Source organism: Nesoenas mayeri, assembly GCF_963082525.1.
Source record: "Nesoenas mayeri genome assembly, chromosome: 1".
Taxonomy (NCBI): Eukaryota; Metazoa; Chordata; class Aves; order Columbiformes; family Columbidae; genus Nesoenas; species Nesoenas mayeri.
Window position 1 is genome coordinate 39,679,924 of NC_137541.1, and position 18,113 is coordinate 39,698,036.

Sequence of the window (18,113 nt, forward strand, 5' to 3'; positions counted from 1 at the left end):
GAGAAACAGCCATGCCGCACCTCTGGGGCTAAACCAGAGAGTTTTGCTTAAAATTGCTTCAGCAGAAAGTATGACCAAGGTTTATCATTGTCAGAACCACCAGTCCTGCAGCTCGCCCCTGCTCCGAACTCATTGGGAGAGCATGGGCCTGCTGTGCTCTTGCTGCTCATTCCTCACATGGGTTTAATTTCTCTTTCTCTTTCTCTTTCTCTTTCTCTCCTCCTCTCCAGGGGTTCTTGCTTCTGGCTGGCATGGCAGAATACGTCCCCCAGCCTCCCTCCACCTGGCCCGTGGGCCCACAGCCCCCTCACACCTCTGCCGTCTGCCCACTGGAGCCCGTGGATCTGGGGGTCTCAGAGCAGCAAACGCCACCGGAGCAGCCACCATCCTCCCCTGAGCTGGGTGAGGATGAGGAAGTCACCTCCCCGCCAGACCCTGATGTCCCTTACCCTGACTTGGCCCCGGTTGTCTTCTTCTGTTTGAAGCAAACCACCAGCCCGCGGAGCTGGTGCATCAAGATGGTGTGCAACCCATATCCTTTCCGAGCTGCCCCTTCCCGCCTCTTGCTCCCTTCGACCCCATCCATCCCCTCTTCCTGCCCTCCCGAGGCACCTGGCAGGTAAGGCGTGAAGTTTCTTACGTATTTAACAAAGCACTTTGTTCCTTGCTTATGTTTAGACAGAACCTCAGATGCTTTAGTATGTGATCAAAAGGAGCTGATTATGAAAGGGGGAACTTCAGAGAGCTGCTGACAGCCCCAGTCATAGGGGCCTGGGAGAGGCAGAGGGGAGGAACGAGGAGAGGTATTTTACAAAGTCCTGTTCTTCCCATTCCCGGCTCCCTTTTTGCCTCTTCCCTGGGACAGAGCACGAGTTGCCAGCCCCGGAGCTTGTTGTCAGGCTGCCACAAATAGCAGAGGTGTTTCCTCTCTCTGAGCATACAGGCTTCAGTTAGAGCTCATCTTGCCCTTGATGAGGGAACCACCACTCCTGGACCTTGAACGCAGAGGATACCTAGGTGACCCCTTGCCTTTCTAAGAGGCACATGTCGCTGTCCTGCCAATGCCTTGCCGTGATGCTTGGGCAGAAACAGATGGGAAAATCTGTTCAGATTTTGATGCCGAGCCTCATACACCCTGCGGGAGACCTCCAAGATGTGAGCACATGTTTTCTTTGCACGGGAGATCAACACTCACCCATGTGTGTCACAGTTCACAGTTGTTGCCTTGATTGCAAGGAGGCCTCTGCAACCCACCAGTACAAATGATGACCACCTGCACAACTGGTGAGCACTGAGGCTGCTGGGACGCAACAGCCTCTGTGGGTGTTGAGCCTGATGCAATATGAAAAACAGGTGGAGTCCACTTGTTACTCTTTGTACTCTGGGACTGTTCAGAGGGGGAGGAAGTGGAGAAGGTAATGAATCATCAGAGAGGTTGGTCTGAAGTTTTACTTGAACCTTTTTCTGGCCAGAAATCTCAAGTAGGGGCACTTTCTCCATGGAAGTTTCTTAGTTCCTAGTTTGGTGGGTATTAGCTGTAAGGATGCTTATAATGGTTTTGATGCATAGGCCTCTAGATTAAATCTGAGTGTCTGGGCACACAGGAGGGACTCACAAAATGTTCCTAAGAGCCTTTTCAGCTTCAGGAGCTAAACCCTGGATAAAGTCTTGAGGTGGCCTTGGATGGCTGATGAATTTGGAGATTTGCTTCTATTTCCAGTGTAGGAAAAGGTTTGGGTTTCAGCTCTGAGCTCTTGTCCACAAGCTCTTAAAATGCTAAAGAACAGGTTATGACTGAGAATTTGTTGGAGGTTTAGCTGCTCCTTAAAATTTTAAAACTTCGTATTGAATTATGCATAACTTCTCAATCATTCTGTGTCCGCACCAGTTATTCTGTCCTGGGAATCCTGTCCCAGCATGTGGTGGCCTCAGAGTAAAGCATGAAAGATTAGAGTCTCAATGCAAAGGCTGCATTCAGAAAATGAGGGAAGAGTAATAGCCTGGGTTTGGGATTAAGATTTGCTCTTGAATGGGGGAAGAAGAGGAGTGCCTGTTCCTATTTCTGGCTTGAAAGTCAGTCAAAACAGTCCTTCCAGTTCAGTACATGGCGAGGAGTTTGCTTTGAGGTGTTGAAACTGTGTTGAATGACATAAGAGTTTGGTACTATATGCCCATCTTAATGTATAAATGTTACCTTTGTTTTAACTGTGCCTGGTATTTGACTCTGAAAATGACTTTTTCATAGTAGAAACTATAGAAGGAAGGAAAAAGCCTCATGCAGTCACCTGCTGATGATATTATACCTGTCTCTGTATGACATGGGGTGAAGGGTAATGGTGGGGCTGCTGCATACCTTTAGAAGGGGTTGTTTCAGACCTGTGATTTTAGCTCAGCTGTGTGAAGTTAGGAGACTTGTTGAAAAGCAGAGACTGAGTGGAGAGAGTTATCTCCTCCTTTTATTCCCCATGTGGTTCTCCTTTTGAATGGATCATGCAGTTGTCCCCATAATTATTTTTTTTTCAAGTGAGGGATTGTTTCTGCACCCTAAAGGTTTCTTGCAGGTTCTTGGCATCAATTTTTCTTTTGATAGCACTCTAGAAATGGTACAGTTCCATGGCCTGGCAGATCACTCGCTGTGGTCTCATCCCTGGCTGGGAATGAGCCCCTTTGTAAGGGGTGCTTCTATGAAAGTCACATTGTGTCTTCTAGGAATTGATATGCTTGCCTGCTTTTTCCCTGTCTGAAGATTTTAATCCCTACTACAGTGGGCTGTTGAGTCTCCAGTGTGCTGTGCTAAGCAGAGCAAGGTTGAGTCACTGTCACAGGGCAATACCTGACCTCTCCTGAAGATTCAGCAAAAAAAGATGGGGCATTAATTAAAAGCCTGTTAATCTTCTCATTGACTTTCTACTAGGCCAGAGCTCTATGATCATTTTTATGGAAGTACTGTCAATGAGACTTAAAATGGAAGCTCTGATCGTTAAGGACTACGTAGCAATTTTGGTAAGCATGAGGTCATTAACCACCAAATTTCAATTTAGGTAATTGCATTCTGCCTACTTAAATCCCCCTCCCCTGAAGATTATTTCTCTTTCCATGAGCAGTCCTGCAATTTTGTTATGTGCTATTAAACAGCTGCCATATTCCTTTGCTGCAGTGCAGTAAGAGGAGAAAGCACCACATATATCCCTGCTTTAAAATCACTTCAGGATGCATATTAGTGAATAAATGTGTAATGCTGTTATTGCAGAAACTGTAGACCCTAACTCCCTCTTTAAGATAGGGACTGTGTTCCATGTGAAACTTCTGGTGTTTGTCCCCCAAGGGAGTATTTACTTTGCTTTTTGCCATTGTGCTCTGTGGTGAAAAGGAGCCTGATGCTTTGAGTTAAGCGATTACATGTTTCTGGGGTGGATTTACATACAGTGCAAATGAATGCTTGAATTGACCTGATTAACCTTGTTAGGTAAAGGTAACCGCTGTGTAACCAGCTGGGTGCGCAGTGCAGTGCACACCTGGTGCCTGGCGTGGCTTCTGGTAACCGTGCTGGTCGGAAAGGAGTCCGGAGCGATGCAGAATGTGAACAACCCGACAAACCGTTTGTTTGGGTCGTTTTCTGCTGTGATGAACAGGCAGAAGGCTGGCTGCTCCGAGTTGCAGACCACAGGGCTGTTGCAACTATGATATTGACGCAGTCAGTATTTGAGGTGTGGTTATGAGAGAGGCCGTAAGATTTGTTTTTTCTTTTGTTTTCTCCTTTTATGAAACCAAAACTCTATGTCAAATAGGGTTTCAAGTCAAGCTCAGAGGGGAAATAGGGTGAAAAGTGTGAAAACATGTTCCCAAAACAGCTGCGTAGCATTCATCTTATGAATTTATAAAGTGTTTGGGTCTAAATAAAGGGCATGCCACATGACACCTTGCAAATGGATCCTGATGCACTTTGCAAATCATGAGAAGATTACGAGAGAGATGCCTGGATGTCTGCATTGCTGTTTGACTCCTTGAGATTCTGCAGACTTTACACTTCATCCATCCCTAGGGTCAAATGCAATAGATTTGGTTTGTCCTTTGAGCCCTTCTTTAAAAGAAGCTCTTTCTAGGAGGCCCAGACCTCCCTTTGCTGTCATATCTATAATATTGACATGACAGTGAGAGGAAGAGTGAACTGTGCCGTTAAAAAAATCAATGCTAAAACTGTAGCAGTAACGAGAGAGACTCTGAAGTTCACCACTCCATCATTTTCTTGCTCTTTGTTATATATCAGCCCCCTTCCCTCATTTGTGAAGTATGTTGGCTATTTAGGCTTTTGTTTTGCTCTCAGGCAGTAAAGGTTTGTGTTTCCACTCGATTTCAGTGGTGTAGGAGCAGCGGGTCAGGTCCCAGTTGTGCAGAAGCTTATATCCACACTTAATTTTTAGTACTAGGAGCTGTGCTTTATAGTGTATCAAGCAGGGTGACTTCTTGAAGCTGGTATGACTGCTTGTGTCCTGAGGAGCTGCCTTGTAGCTCATTAGCTTTAAGGATCCTCTGAGGTAGGGGCTTTGTCATCGTACCTGTCCCCGAAAGCCCTATCACACTTCTGGGGGTACCTTTCCTGTAATTTGTGCTGGCAGCTGTGTCAGCTTGGGCTGTGTGCTTGGTGCCCAAGGAAACAGCACTGGCCTTGGACATATTGATGGGCAACTGGGAAAACCTACAGATTTATTCTACGCCTTCCTTCCTGCCCACTGCCACAGATTTCATTTATATACCAGACAACTGAGTGTAGGATGGTTGTTGATGGCAATAGTAGTGTTTTATGCTGGCACTGCCCCCTGGAAGCAGAGTGGAGAATCAAATGCTGGAGGAGCAAAGAAAATGATGTGTGTGTGGACTGGTGATAGGTCCTTCTCTTGGTGACACTGAGTAGGTGATGCCACGGTGCATGGGGACCCTGTGCTGCCGAAACCACTGCTTTTCAAATGACACACGTGGCCAAAGGGGCGGAAAAATCTTTCACTTGTTAATAAGCTTTGGGTGAATAGGTGTGTTATATATTACACTCTGGTCAAAATACCAGTTTGGGCAATTTGTTTTTGTGTGAGTGAAATTTTATGTGCAGATTCTGTAGTATGTTGTACTTGTGTCTGCATTAAGCTGCTGCCTTGTACTGTTAAACCCTGGATGAAGCCTTCATAACAACTGAATGTAGTTAACTAATAAGCCAATACCAGCTGCAAATTTATTGCATGTCTTGTAGCAGTTGATGTCTGTCTTAAGGGCTGAGCTCCTGTAATCCTCTGATAAGGTTTACTTTTCTTTTTACATGTGTACATTTGTTTGTGTGTATATAAAAAAGATTCACACCTCTCTAGGAGGTAGAGAAAAGCTTGGAAATCTGACCAGAAGGTATAATAATACATCAAAAATTCAGCGGCTTATGAATTTTAAGCAGCATTCATGATTCTTCGGGACCTAGGGATCATGACTTTCTGTTCTTGGGGTCAGCAGTATCAGTTTTTATGTGCATGCCTGGGAAACACTAAAATGTATATGTTATTCCTGCTTCTTCACTTTAAAGACAGATCTCTCCTGTCTGTCTTTGTCAATCTAGCTTGGAAGACCAGTGAAGAGCCTGGTACTTATTTGAGGACTTGTGATAGCTTTCATTCTAGGTAATCAGGCAGATGTTGCCACTGTGCCCTTAGGAATCAATTGGTATCTGTTGATTACACTGCTCTGTAGACCTCCTTCCAGCCAACAGGATGTATCTGTACACCCAAGATCCGACAAGTACACAATTATTTTTTTGTAAGAGGTTATCTAACCACTGTGCTAAATCAACTTTACAGTTGCTCCTGTTGCATGGGAAAGCGAGCTGATCCAGAGGTCTCCAGCAGACATGTGGTGTCGGTGGAATTGGTGTTCCCTTGGGTATGTGCCAAATGCTTTTCAAGCTTTAAAAAGAGGCAAGCCTGCTTTAGATCCTGCTTGGTTTTCTGCTGCTCTGCCAAGATACCTACTTGTGGAATGGAATTTGCTATTAGCAAATAAGGGTGACTTTTAATAAGCCAATTGTCCATAAACTTGATTAATATTTGAAGGCAATGCATACACTGGGCCAATCTATACTCAACTACTCTTCTCCCCTTCTGTGTTAACAATATGAGCTTTAAAAGCTGTGTTTCCTATGCTTGTGAACTGACCCTTCATTTCCCTGTTAATTTTTTGATGGGAAGATCGCTGGACTTTACCTCATCTAACTCTACCTGTCTGAGAACTAGGGATCCAGGCTATCTCCATAGATATTTGTCAGACTGCTGTCTGTAGCAGGGAATTTGGTGTGCTTAACTCAATCCGCTCCTTCAGAGGGCAAAGTTGCTCTCTAGCGGTGCCTATTTTTTCTCCTTTCCTAAAGGGGGTGTTTCTGAATAATGGGCTGCAGGGCTTTCTTTCTGGCATCCTGGGCTGCCTTTAGGATAGCTGTGCTATTTGGTTCCCCAGGTGCTATGGTTGGAGGCAAAGGGGAATGGAGGGGAGTAGGTTTGGGTTTGAGAATGGTGCAGTGTGATCATTTTATTGCTTCCATAATGAAATATAGGGCACTTGTAGTTTTGTGGGTGGAGGGAAAGGCACACCGTGTGCCTGGACTGTGGATTGGGAAAAAGTAGTTCTGTAAATTCTAGCTTCTTTCCTGGGATAAAACCCTGTTTTCTGGTAGTGGCTGGGAGGCAGAGGCAGGTGGCAGGGGGAGCATAATAGTGCTCAGGACTTGCACAAGTAGCTGGGAAGGATCCTGCCTCTGCAAAACTAGTGACAAGGGAATGTCATTAGTGTGGATCATTGGATGTGCAAGCTTATGATGAGAAGTTTAGAGGGAACATTTGCACAGTCAGATGTGGTGTAAATGGAATTTCAACTCATGCATTGTCATTAGTAGCACACAAGGGATGGATATGTTTGAAGGGGATTTGCATGCTTGTGATCTGTAAGAAACTGGCTGAGCTGTGTGTGTGCGAGATGTACGCAATTCCAGGCAAGTGGGCAGATGTAAAGGGATGAGGTCTAAATTTGGCTGGCTTGCAAGCTGGCCCTGTATATCTAAGCACAAATGCTGAGACAGGATATCTCGCTGCCTCCCATCCCTCTGGCTTATTGTCTGGAGGTTGTTTTTTTTTTAATAGTGAGAAGTCAAAGACCACAGTTTTGGAAATGAAGCAGAACAACAGCATGAAGAAAATCAGAGCTCTATCTGAAGTTGTAATGTCCATAGGGTCTAACAAAATCAGAAATGAGGCTAAAAAAATTCTTAGTGGATCTCTGCTGTCTTCATGTAAAGCTCTGAGCATTTTCCCTATTACTGAAGAATAGATTCCTATGGTTGGAGCAAGGGCTAACTGCAAAGTATTGAGAGGAAACTGTGGTTTAGGAGAGGGGTATTTTTTTAATGTGTGTATGTTGTGCTTTCCTCTTTCCCCAATATGTGCCAAAAGCAATAAATGACCTGCTAATGCTCTGTGCCCTGGTGCTTCAGGAAAGTGGGGCTAGGACACTTGCTGCAACAGCTTTTTATGAGGTATCTCAATATGTTCTGGTCGATGAGTATGGAAGGTGTGTAGAAGCAGGTGGGAGAGAGCAGAAGATGAAAGTAGCATCCTGGTCTGGTGTAAATCAGTGTTGTTCTGCTAATACCTAGTGAAAACAGAGCTACTTGCACCAGCTGTTGCTCTTCAGGCTATGTTGGGAAGCTTGGTCTGGTCTTGTCACACAGTGCAGTGTTAACCAGTGCAGACAGCGTGGCATGTGCCAGCCTGGGGTGTACCTGCTCATGTCAAGGCCAGAGGAGAGGGATGATGGGCTCTGCCCAGTGCCTGCTTTGTGAGACCTCTCCATCCCACTGCAAAATGCGTTCCTGAACTGAAACAAGCACTGAAAAACCCTTCTGCAGCATATTGTGTTTATTCACCGCAATATATTTTTGCCTTGAAGATGAGAAGCATTTAATCTCTGAAAAATGGTCAGTTTGCCTTTTTTAGCCTTTGTGAATGCTGGAGCAGGGCATGTGAGAGAGCTGGAAGGGGCTCTTGGAGAAATAGAAAGGGCAATAAAAATATTCATTTGAGTTTAAGACCTATAAAATACTCTGACCAGACCTCTAATTGCATGTTCTGTCATAACAATGTGAATTAGATAATGCAATTAACCACTAACAAATTGACCAGCTGCCTATTTGAGGACTTGACACTATTCCCACCCCAAATGATGGGGAAGAGCCTACAGACAGCTGAATTTGCTGTGTTGTGAGTGCAATACTTGACAGGAGCTGCTTCAGGTGAGGAATGGTTAACAGAGTTGCAGCTCTTCTGCAGCAAATGGCCTGCAGCTGGTCCCAGGATGGTTCAGAGGAAAGACCATGTGGAAAAACTTGGCACGTTTCAGACCTATGGAGAGAACAGGAGCAAAGAGTCTGCCAAACTGTCAGCCTCTGATCTAGGAAGATCTTTAGAGTCCTAGAGAGATGCTGTATTTGGAAAATGGAGGTGTAGGAAGGCTGTAGCCTGTTGTAAGATGGACCAGGCACAAGCTTGCACCCACTTCTGTCCTGCGCTTGCTTTGCCCACTGGTTCTGGTTGGCCCAGCAGACCTTGGCCAGCCCCTTTCTTGAGTCCCTCACATCTCCGTGCCACCACCTCTCCTGTCCTTCACTGCCTGCCACGGCGCAGGGCAAAGGAGGTCCTGTCTTGAGTGTGCTGCTCTGAAATGGGGTTTGCAGCCTCTTCTTGATAGGGACAGTGGGAGGGGGGCTGAGCAGTGGTAGAAAGTGTCACCAGGCTGTTAAAAGGGCTGAGTCTGGTTGGTGGGTTGGGCTTGCCCTGCTCTTGGTTGCTGTTGCTCCTTGGGCCATGGGTTTTCACTGTGCTGCCTCTTGTCCAGCACATTGCTCCAGAGGGAGGGGATGCTGCTGGCTCTGCTGCCCTCCCTGCCTCCCCTCCCTGGAGGGGTGCTCTGGGCTCCCCTGCTGAAATGGGCAAGTGTCACTTCAGGAAAAGCTTTGGAGGACAGGGCGGGCTAGACAAGGGGGATTTTTTTTTCTGGCTGGAGAGGACAGCAGAGTAGTGACCAGCAGCTAGGGAAGGGGGCTGAGATGAGCAAGGAAGGCAGATAAAAGTGCAGGTCGACTTGTAAAAGAGTATATGAAGTGTGATTATGAAGATGTAAGACAGAAGCTGATGGAGAGTGATAAGTGGAGTTTATCTAGGTTGGGAACAGCTACTCTGGCTCTACGCTGCAAATCCCTGCTGAGCTTGGCAGGCATCTCAACAAATCCTTGTAATCAATGGTATCAAATGCGGCCAATAGGTCTGAAGGAATCAGCATGAGTGCTTGATCTTTATTGACTGCCATCAAAGGTCAGTGAAGTGAGTAAGGAGGTGGTGTAATGGTGGTGTAACCTTCCTTCTTGAAGGCCTGGTGTTTGGATGGGTTGGCTGGTCTGGGGGCTGGAGTTTGAGTGCCTGACCTTCCTGCATGAAGGATGACTGTCCCTGCCTCCCTTTTCTCCAGCTTTCTCCCCGCCTGTTGCATCAGTGCAGATGAAGGTAGGGGAGCAGCTCCCTGGGATGGGATGGGGGATGAAGAGAGCTGTGATGTAGGTGACCATCTGTCCCCTGGGACAATGGTGCCATTTACACTTGCGCGCAGCAACTCATCCAGGAGGAAAGGGAAATCTGTCTCTGCTAATGATGCAAAACCACACTCTTTGCTTATCCTTTCTTTCTTTAGTTTTCTCTCCCCTGGCTTCCCCTCATCATCGCCTACTGTGCTGGAATCTATAAAAGCTGCCGTTGCTCCCCCTCCCTGAGTGTGACTTGGAGCTGCTGAGTCCCCGCAACTCCTCCAGCAGCCCCTCCTGTGACTAGCCACCCTGTCTCTCCCCTCTCCTTTCTCCATCTGTGGCAGTCTGTCATTTTTCCCTCTCAGTTTTTTTTTTTTAATTCCCTCGCTGTCGTTCCTGGGTTTTGCTGCCAGCAGCCTGTCTCCATTGATTGCTGCTGCCCTTGAGCTGGCTCTTTCTTGGCCACTCTTGTGGACAACAGGCTTCCTGGGGTGGAATGGTCCGAAGCTAAAGGGAAGGTTTGAAGGTGGGGTTTAAGCAGGGGGCATAGCTCATTGGTGTAATTAGAAGAAGGCAAAAAGCCAGGGCTCTGCAGAGATGTGTAGAACTTGTGAAAAGATGGAGTTTCCCCTGTCTGTATATGTACCTCCAGTGGAGGGACAGTACAGAGCTATGGGAGGGCAGGAAAGAGGACAGTGAAGAATCGAGGTGAGGAGTGAGGGTGATGGGATGTTAGGTGATCTTGGAGAGAGGCAAGGCTGGATGGATGGAGTTGTGGTGGTATCTGAAGTGGTGACCCAAGCTTGGTGGCTGTGCCATTGTGGGATGGGATTGTTGACTCTTCATCTTCCTCACCCTCACAGGGTGCTTCCATCCCCATCGAGAGCATTATTCCCCACCCAGGTCAGCATCTGTTCCCCTGTGCCCTCTGACATGCAAGTGGCATCCCTGACACCCCCATCCCAAGCTGTCAGTGTGCAGGAGTGCTGCTCTGGTTGCAGTAGGACTGTGACGCATGGCAGAGTACAAGGGGTGCAGCCACCTTGGGAGGGGGGAAAGGGCCCTGCTCCTGTGGGACGGGGTGCTAGCAGTTGGGCATCCCCTGGACCAGCTCAGGTGGGATTTGCTGTGGGAGCAGCTAGTCCTGGTCCCCTCTAGGAGGTAGTCAGCTCCCTGCTGATCCCTGCTTGCCAGGGATGGCTTTTGTAGGCAGATGCAGATGGATGTATGCTCAGCGTGCTGGTTGGGAGATGTGTAGCCTTGGTCTCCTGGTCCTGTGTCCTAGCTTGGAAGCTGAGCAAAGTGCCCAAGGGTTTGCTTTACAAAAGTTGAACCAACCTTGCTTTCTCAGCCTTGTTCCTGACCCTCAAGCCTCTGTGAGAGCCGTTTCATCTTTACTTTAATAACTTGGTTTTGTTTATCACTGCCTCCCTGGAGTAACATAAATGCTGGAATACCACAAGGGCTTTCAGGTTGCTTGTAGCTTGAAGTAACTGGATGTCTTGGGAGGCGGAGTGAACCAAATGTGCCTCTTGTGGGATTTCGGTTCTTAAGGAGTCATGGATGAAAAGGGCTAACATCAGTACAAATTCATCCAGGAGAAAGCTGCTGAATCCAGTGCTTGTTAATGCTATCATGAGATTTGCCTCAACAGCCAAGAAGGAGGGAAGGAATAGAAAGAAAACACATGGTAAAATATTAACCTCCCTATTGAAACAGGCAGTTTGCAGCAAAGAGCAGCTGTTCTGTTTAGTGGCATGGAAGAGGCAGGAGCTCAGTATTTGAGGGCAGAGAAATATTTTCTTCCATGTGGAGGTTGATAGTCTCTCAAACCACTGATCCAAAATCTCTGCCTGCTTTCCAGCCCTGCTTATTATTTGGGAGCACACTGAAATAGCATGAAGGTGTACTTGGCAAGTCTGCCTTGCCCCATCATTCACACACCCCAAAAGGATGCTTCCTACATTTACCTTTATCCTGCATCTTGCTTTTCAGCCAAAAACTCATCACTCTAGTGCCGCAATGAGTCCCCCTATGAATACAGTGTCCTTATTTTCTACAAAATGTACTACAGATCGTTTACCAGCCAGCTAATGGGCATTGCTAACAAGAATTGTTATAAATAATTAAGCTAAAACATATTTGAGAAAAGTATGCTTTGCCATTTATTACAATTTTAATGTCATTGTTTTTGTTCACATATTTATCAGCTCATGATGTAATTTTTCCTTTGAGTAAGTCTCTTAGTTTTATGGTTGAATCTGGCAGGTTCTGCTTTGTCTGTGTGTGAGATTCAGGCCAGGCCTTGAAACTGTTTGTGTCATAAGTGAAATATATTAAAAAAGACACGTTCATAGAAGTGCAACAGTAATAATATATTGCTTTTGTGGTGCCGCCTGATGTTCTGTGCTGCTGGCCAACTGTGATATTTCTTGATGAAGGATGTTATTTTTCTTCCTCAAGGCAATATTTTGGCTTGCTTTTTTCTTTCCCCATGGCTCCCTCCTGATCTGTTTCCTTGATGAAGTAGGATCCTTCCCTCCTTTGGAGTTTGCTCCTCTTTTCTCTGTGCTTGTTGACTCCCTGTTTAGCAGCCTCTGTGTTGGCAACTGCTCATCTTCCTATCTGGACCCCTCTTTGGAAATGTGGCTTGAGTGATGGGAAGGGGCCCTGGATGGTAGCCCGCTTGTTTTATATGTGAAAAGCCTTTGGAAGCACCAATCTTCTCACTGTTTCCTTGTAACATTTAGTTCGTCCCATACTACAGCCTCCTAGTTTCTATTTCTTGTAGGCTGACCCTGTTGTCTTTCCCTACATGGGCGACCTCCTGATAGTACATAGTTTCTTCCTTGCTGGGTGCTAAGTAATATTTTTCCTTCATCACCTGCCGAGTGGGATCTCTTGAGTCACACGTGGTTCATACAAGGGCCATGCACACAAACTGAACCAAAGAAATGGAAGACACAGGTTTCATTGTTACAAGAGGTGGTAACATCATTTTCTAAAGCTGCTCAACTTTTCCTATTGTAACATTCTCTTTATCCCTTAATGAAATTTTAATTTGAGGTCTGGGAGACAGAGACCAAGGAAATAGCTTGGGAAGGATACTGGAATGGAGGACTGAGAACGCCAGAAGGGGAAGTGGTTGAGTCACCATCCCTGGAGGTGTTTAAAAGACGTATAGATGAGGTTCTCAGGTTTAGTGCTAGAGTTAGATTATGGTTGGACTTGATGATCTTGAGGGGCTCTTCCAATCAAAATGATTCTATGGTTCTAAAATGGGCTTTTGAACTAGATGATCTTTGGAGGTCCCTTCCAACCCCAACTATTCCATGGTTCTATGAAAGTAAGTCCAGAGGGCCAGGCAGGCAGCAGGGAGTTGAGGTGGGAAGCTCATCCACCAGATATCTGCCTGCCAGAGGGGAAGGACTGGGGAGCGATGACATTGAGTGAGCAACCTGGAGAGGGGGCTGGATGGGCCGAGGAGGTGAGGATCTGGATGGGAAGATGATGGCTGAGGAGGCCAAGGCTGGGCCAGCAAGCCCAAGTGTGTGCTGGCAGGGCTGAAGGGCTCATGCTGCATTGAGTAGTGGTGGGATGGGAACATCACATGTGGGGTTGATGGGGCAAAGTGATCTCCTTGCTGCAGAGCCTGCCTGCTGCAGTTCTGCTTATTTCTGTTCCCCTGCTGTCAGCAACCTTCTGTAAGACCCATTGGCTAAATAGGTGTCACATTGCTGTCTTCACAGAATGCCATCTCATCCCATGGATGTGGGAATTCTGTGGAAAAACAAGTATAAGTGTGTGGTGAAAGACTGTGCTGTAAAGGTGGTGCGAAGAGGGAGAAACTGAGGTTCCACAGTCATCCTTAGTTCTGTCTTAATTTCTTGAATTGAGTCATATCAACATAGTTTTTCTTGAGCATAATCAAAGCACGATTTTTCTCCCCCCTTTCCCTCCCCATGGCAGCTGCTAATCTATGTCTGTTTGGATGGGTTGTTACAGGATGAGCAAAAGAGTTTTCAGGCTACCCCACTTCCCAGTGAGAAAGCAGCGTTTCGGAACGTCCAGCAACAAGTTCTAGTCAAAAATACCTCTTGAATGCTTCTGCACAGCCAAAACAACTTTACTACTTTTTTTTTTTTTTTTCCCAACTGCTGAAATTCAACTTAGTTTTTCACACACACACACAAAAATATTAGTCGTACCTGCTATGGAAGTTTCAGCTCGAGCTGCCAGTCAAATGAAACTCTAAGCAAATGAGACTGGGTGTTGGAAGGGAGAAGAACTTGGGTTAGCATTAATTAAAATTAGTGTTATCAGTGTAGCTGCATACAGCCTTTTACCATGTAGTTCAGCTCTCACTGAAGCTTTAAGTTTCCTCTACAATGCAATAATTAACTATTAAGGTAGGTACTTTAAAAAAAAAAACCTTCCACCATAACCCAGGACTATTTTTTTCAAAGCACAGAATTAATTGCATCCCTCCACAGTATCTTTGAGGTGCTGTTATTTCTTTAAAATGCATTTCCAGCATATTGTGATATGTCACACAGCCTTTAAATATCCAATAGCTTTTTAACTTTTAAAAATCTATTTCACACTTAGTGGCATGCGGGTAATGCATTTTTCTGGAATGTGTGGCAGATGTCTGGGGAAACTGTGTTTTCTCCCATATGGGGGTTATTTGACTGAAAAATGAAATAGAATTGGCACTTCATTTGATTTCCCTGAGCTGTCACATCAGGGATTCTCTAGTTGGGTGTGAGACATGAATCCAGATCATAGGTAGACTGCAGAAGGCAAAATACACTTCCTTCCCTGGGTGAAGGGAAACTTCCCATGGAAGAACATCCTTTGGGGCTGCAAGGAGGGGAGAACAGGCTGGGGAGGTCTGCTCTGCAATATCCTGCTCCAGGGGACTTTTCAGCGTGCTCTGGAGATACAGAAGTAGCATTAAGTGTGTACCTGGACCTTCTGCTGTGAAGAGGAGGAAGGTGGCAGCTTTGAGGCTACTCAGACCATCAGGGAAACTCCTGACTCTTGTCACCCATGTTCCTGAGGTGGGAACTGAGCTAGGACTTCAGAGTTGGGTGTTGTCGAATTTGTACCCTTAGGAGAAGTCATATGTTCCAGGGCTGTGATCATTTTGGATGTGTCAGGCCATGATTGCATGGCTGTGTTTTAGGGACAGAAGAGAATCTGTCATTGCTGCACTGGACAATATCTTTGTTTGCATGGGCCTGATCTGTGCTTCTGTTTTGACTCTTCTTCCGCTCTGCCCCATTTGAATGTGGCCTGTGTCCCCTTGTCCTTGTGCTATGGTGAATCGTGTCCCTTTATTTTCTTTTTCCCCATAGACAGGGAGACAGGCTGAACCCTGTGCATGGGGCAAGCTTGTCCTTCCCCCTGCAACATCAGAGGGAGAGGCAGGGGAAGGAGGTGGAGGAGAAGAACTGCTGCAGGCCCCTGAATCTAGTGCCTGTGCCAACATCTCCCCTTTGCTGAGACAAACATAGTGGAGATAAATATCAGGTGTCTCTGGAAGAGTAGTTAAATGCACTGACAGTCTCTGTTTTGTCATGTTGGGATAGCTGAGTCTTTCTTCCAGCTTTACATTTCAAAAGATTGCCTGTGGCACTTGGCCCACCCCGCTTCTTGCGCTCAACCTGGCAGATATGTTACTAAGTTTCTGGGCAATACAAGTGCCCAAAGCTTATTTGGCTGTGGTAGCAGCCACTGTGTTCTCACTGCTGGTGTGTGTGGGCACAGGCATGGTGCTGTTGAGGTGTTTCTGGGCAGAGTTTCCAAAGGACAGAAGAGCATAGCCCTGGGGGAAGCTGTCACTGAGGGCATTGCAGCGGGAAAAGAAGGTGCTGGGTATCACTTGAAATAGAGATGTGAGCCACTGTGCAGAGGTCAGGGGATGAGTGGCTGAATGACCTGGGACATTCCCCACAGGACAGAGGATGCCTGTGGTCCCATCAGCAGAAGCAAAGGTGTCAGGTTAGACAGCTCTAGCAGGAGAGCACAAAAGATATTATTTCCTTCCCCAGCCACTTGACTTCTCTGGGTACTGCTTGAGTGTAATTAAGCAGATTAGTGTCACGCACTTGAGACTTTGTCTTGTACCTATGGCATTTCCCATTCTTGTTTGCACGCATGAAGGATTTCCTCATCCATCGCTGTGACACCTTTCCCCGCTGGACGCAGGATTACTCCTTTCTGATGATTAACATTTCCTTGGGTCTCAGGCAGCTCTTCAGGAACACAAAGAGAAGTTCCCAATAGAGAATCTGATGCAAAGTATTTACTTTCTGGACTTAATAGTTACACCTGGGATTATTTCATCCCACTGAGTGACCTCATCTGAGACCCTGCTGCTTCCCCCCCACAGCAGTGAAGATTTGTATTTATAGGCTTACCTCTGCACCCCTTCGCCACCAACTGTGTTGCTTGTGCTTGGTGCCCTCAGGCACTTGGTTGCATGCTTGTGTTTGGAAATTGCATGAAGGCCTCAAATGCACTGTGATGAGATTGTTATGTCTCAATCTTTCTCCCACCTGCCCTGCTTCAACTTGCGCACACTGAGATGCAGGCTGGGAGATAACTCAGGGAGTCAGTGTGGCTCCCAGCAAAATCATGTGCAAGCAGCAGTCAAACCATCAGAATGCACTGAGAACTGGACAGAAGAAAGTATAGGAACTGTTGCTGCAATGAATATATTGCTTTTATATTATTAAATATCTATTTTGATAATACACACACAATAAATATTTGACTAATAGTGATACAATAACTACATAATAAATCATCTAAATTAGTTCTTTATTACCCTAATTTATATGCATCTGTATAAATCAGGGGCGTACTCACCATTCTCTTGCCATCCCTGAAAGATACAGAGGGATTAGAAGACATTTGCATTGATGAGGCTTAGGTAAATATTTGACCTACCAGCAGGTTCCTCTGCAGTTATCCCTAGGAGAGACTTGCTATAACTTCCTCAGTGCATCTGGCTCAGTGATGCTAGAGGGATACAGGGAAATGGGAAGCCCTTCCACTGGTGTTTAAAATCTTGAGAGTACCTAAAAGCTTTTGATTGGAGTGTGAGGATTTAAACTTGGTGTTACTGTTCAAGGTGCAGGAAGACTGTGAAGCTATGAGGAGAGAATGGATTGTGGTGGAGGAGATTTAGTGGGCTGCTGGATTTTGGGCCAGCTGGAGGCCACTGATGGGTAGGGTAGTGACTGAAGTGCATCAGACAGTTAAAACTATGGGCTCCCAAATGTGACTCAGGTGTGTTGGGATCCCAGTATAAACCACTAGTGCAAGGAACCGTGTGTTGATGGTGGGAGTGGAGCCCTCCCAGCCCTTCCTGGGCACCACCCAGGCATATCCAGGCAGCCAGTGAGAGCTGTGAGTGGTGGTTTGGTTGGAAAGTGAGATGTGCTACAGGGACTGGAATTTATGCCTGGGAAATGGCTTGTGGGCTGGTGATGGCAAGATCCTGTTTTGGCAGAGGTGGGCATGGGGCTGCCCCTGCCTGCTGGCTGCAAGTGAGATGGGGTGAGCCTCCAGAGATGCTGGGCTCAGCACAGACATCTATGTGCCATATCTGCTGTGGCTAATGAATTGGCACTGCTCTGTTGACTTCCAGAGAGCTCTGCTTGTTAACCTCAGTTCAGGGCCTCTTGGATTTCTCAAACTGTGGTATAAATCTTACAAGAGGGAACAAGCTCTTGCAAGACTTTGGCCACCTTTCTTCTTTTGGTCAGGCTGAATGTACCATAAAGGGCAGCCCTTGTGTCTGTGCTGTTTTCATGCTTCTGTTTGAACCAGGCATGAAACAACATGAAATCTGAGTTGGAAAATTGGGTTTGAGTTTCAGCTTCGCTTGGTTTGCGCTTTGTGCAGATTAGCTCTTCTTTTCCCCAAATGCTTGTACCTCCCACTCCATCCCCAAGACAGGGAGGCAGCTGTTGAGTTGTAATTTCTCTGCTTTCATGAAAGCCCAGTGGGAAGAGGAGACAAAGCAGAACATCTTCTGCCTTCTCCTCTGCAGGCAGGGGGCTGAGCTCGCAGAGGAGCCTGTGCTCAGCTGCTGCCTGTGAACTGGTGGCATCTCGCTCTGGGGATGCTCCTGTGGTGAGTGTTGCTGGAGGGAAAGAGGGGGAAGGTCCAAGAGAAGAGGCAACAGTAAGCCCAAGTGTTGTGGAGCTTCCCACTTCGGGTGCTTCACTGGTCCTCTGTGTATCCGTCCATCTGAGGGACAACCACTGGACCACAACCAGGAGGACCTCCTGGCATGGCCAGGTGGACTGTAGAATGGAGAAAGTACAGAAAAGGGGACCTGGGGAATAAGATGAGGCAGTGTGTTAGTGCTCCTAGGAGCTGGCATGTCTTTGAACTTGATGTGTTGCCATGGAGTGTGCCTGGCAGTGAAGCTCCCTTGTCACTTCTCTAATTCCATTCAGACAAAGAAGAATAGTGAGAAGATTAAAAACAATGCAGA

At 46.6% G+C, this 18,113-nt stretch overlaps 1 protein-coding gene across 1 annotated transcript in view; it reads left to right on the forward strand.

The window, feature by feature from the left end:
- Positions 1 to 251: 251 nt before the first annotated feature.
- Positions 252 to 18,113, forward strand: part of CACNA1I (calcium voltage-gated channel subunit alpha1 I) — a gene marked incomplete at both ends in the record, with an annotated part of 155,942 nt that continues 138,080 nt past the window's right edge. Inside the window, one exon of the mRNA XM_080353845.1 lies at positions 252 to 532. Within this exon, the coding sequence (XP_080209971.1) occupies positions 252 to 532 (281 nt within the window). The remainder of the gene's footprint in view (positions 533 to 18,113) is intronic.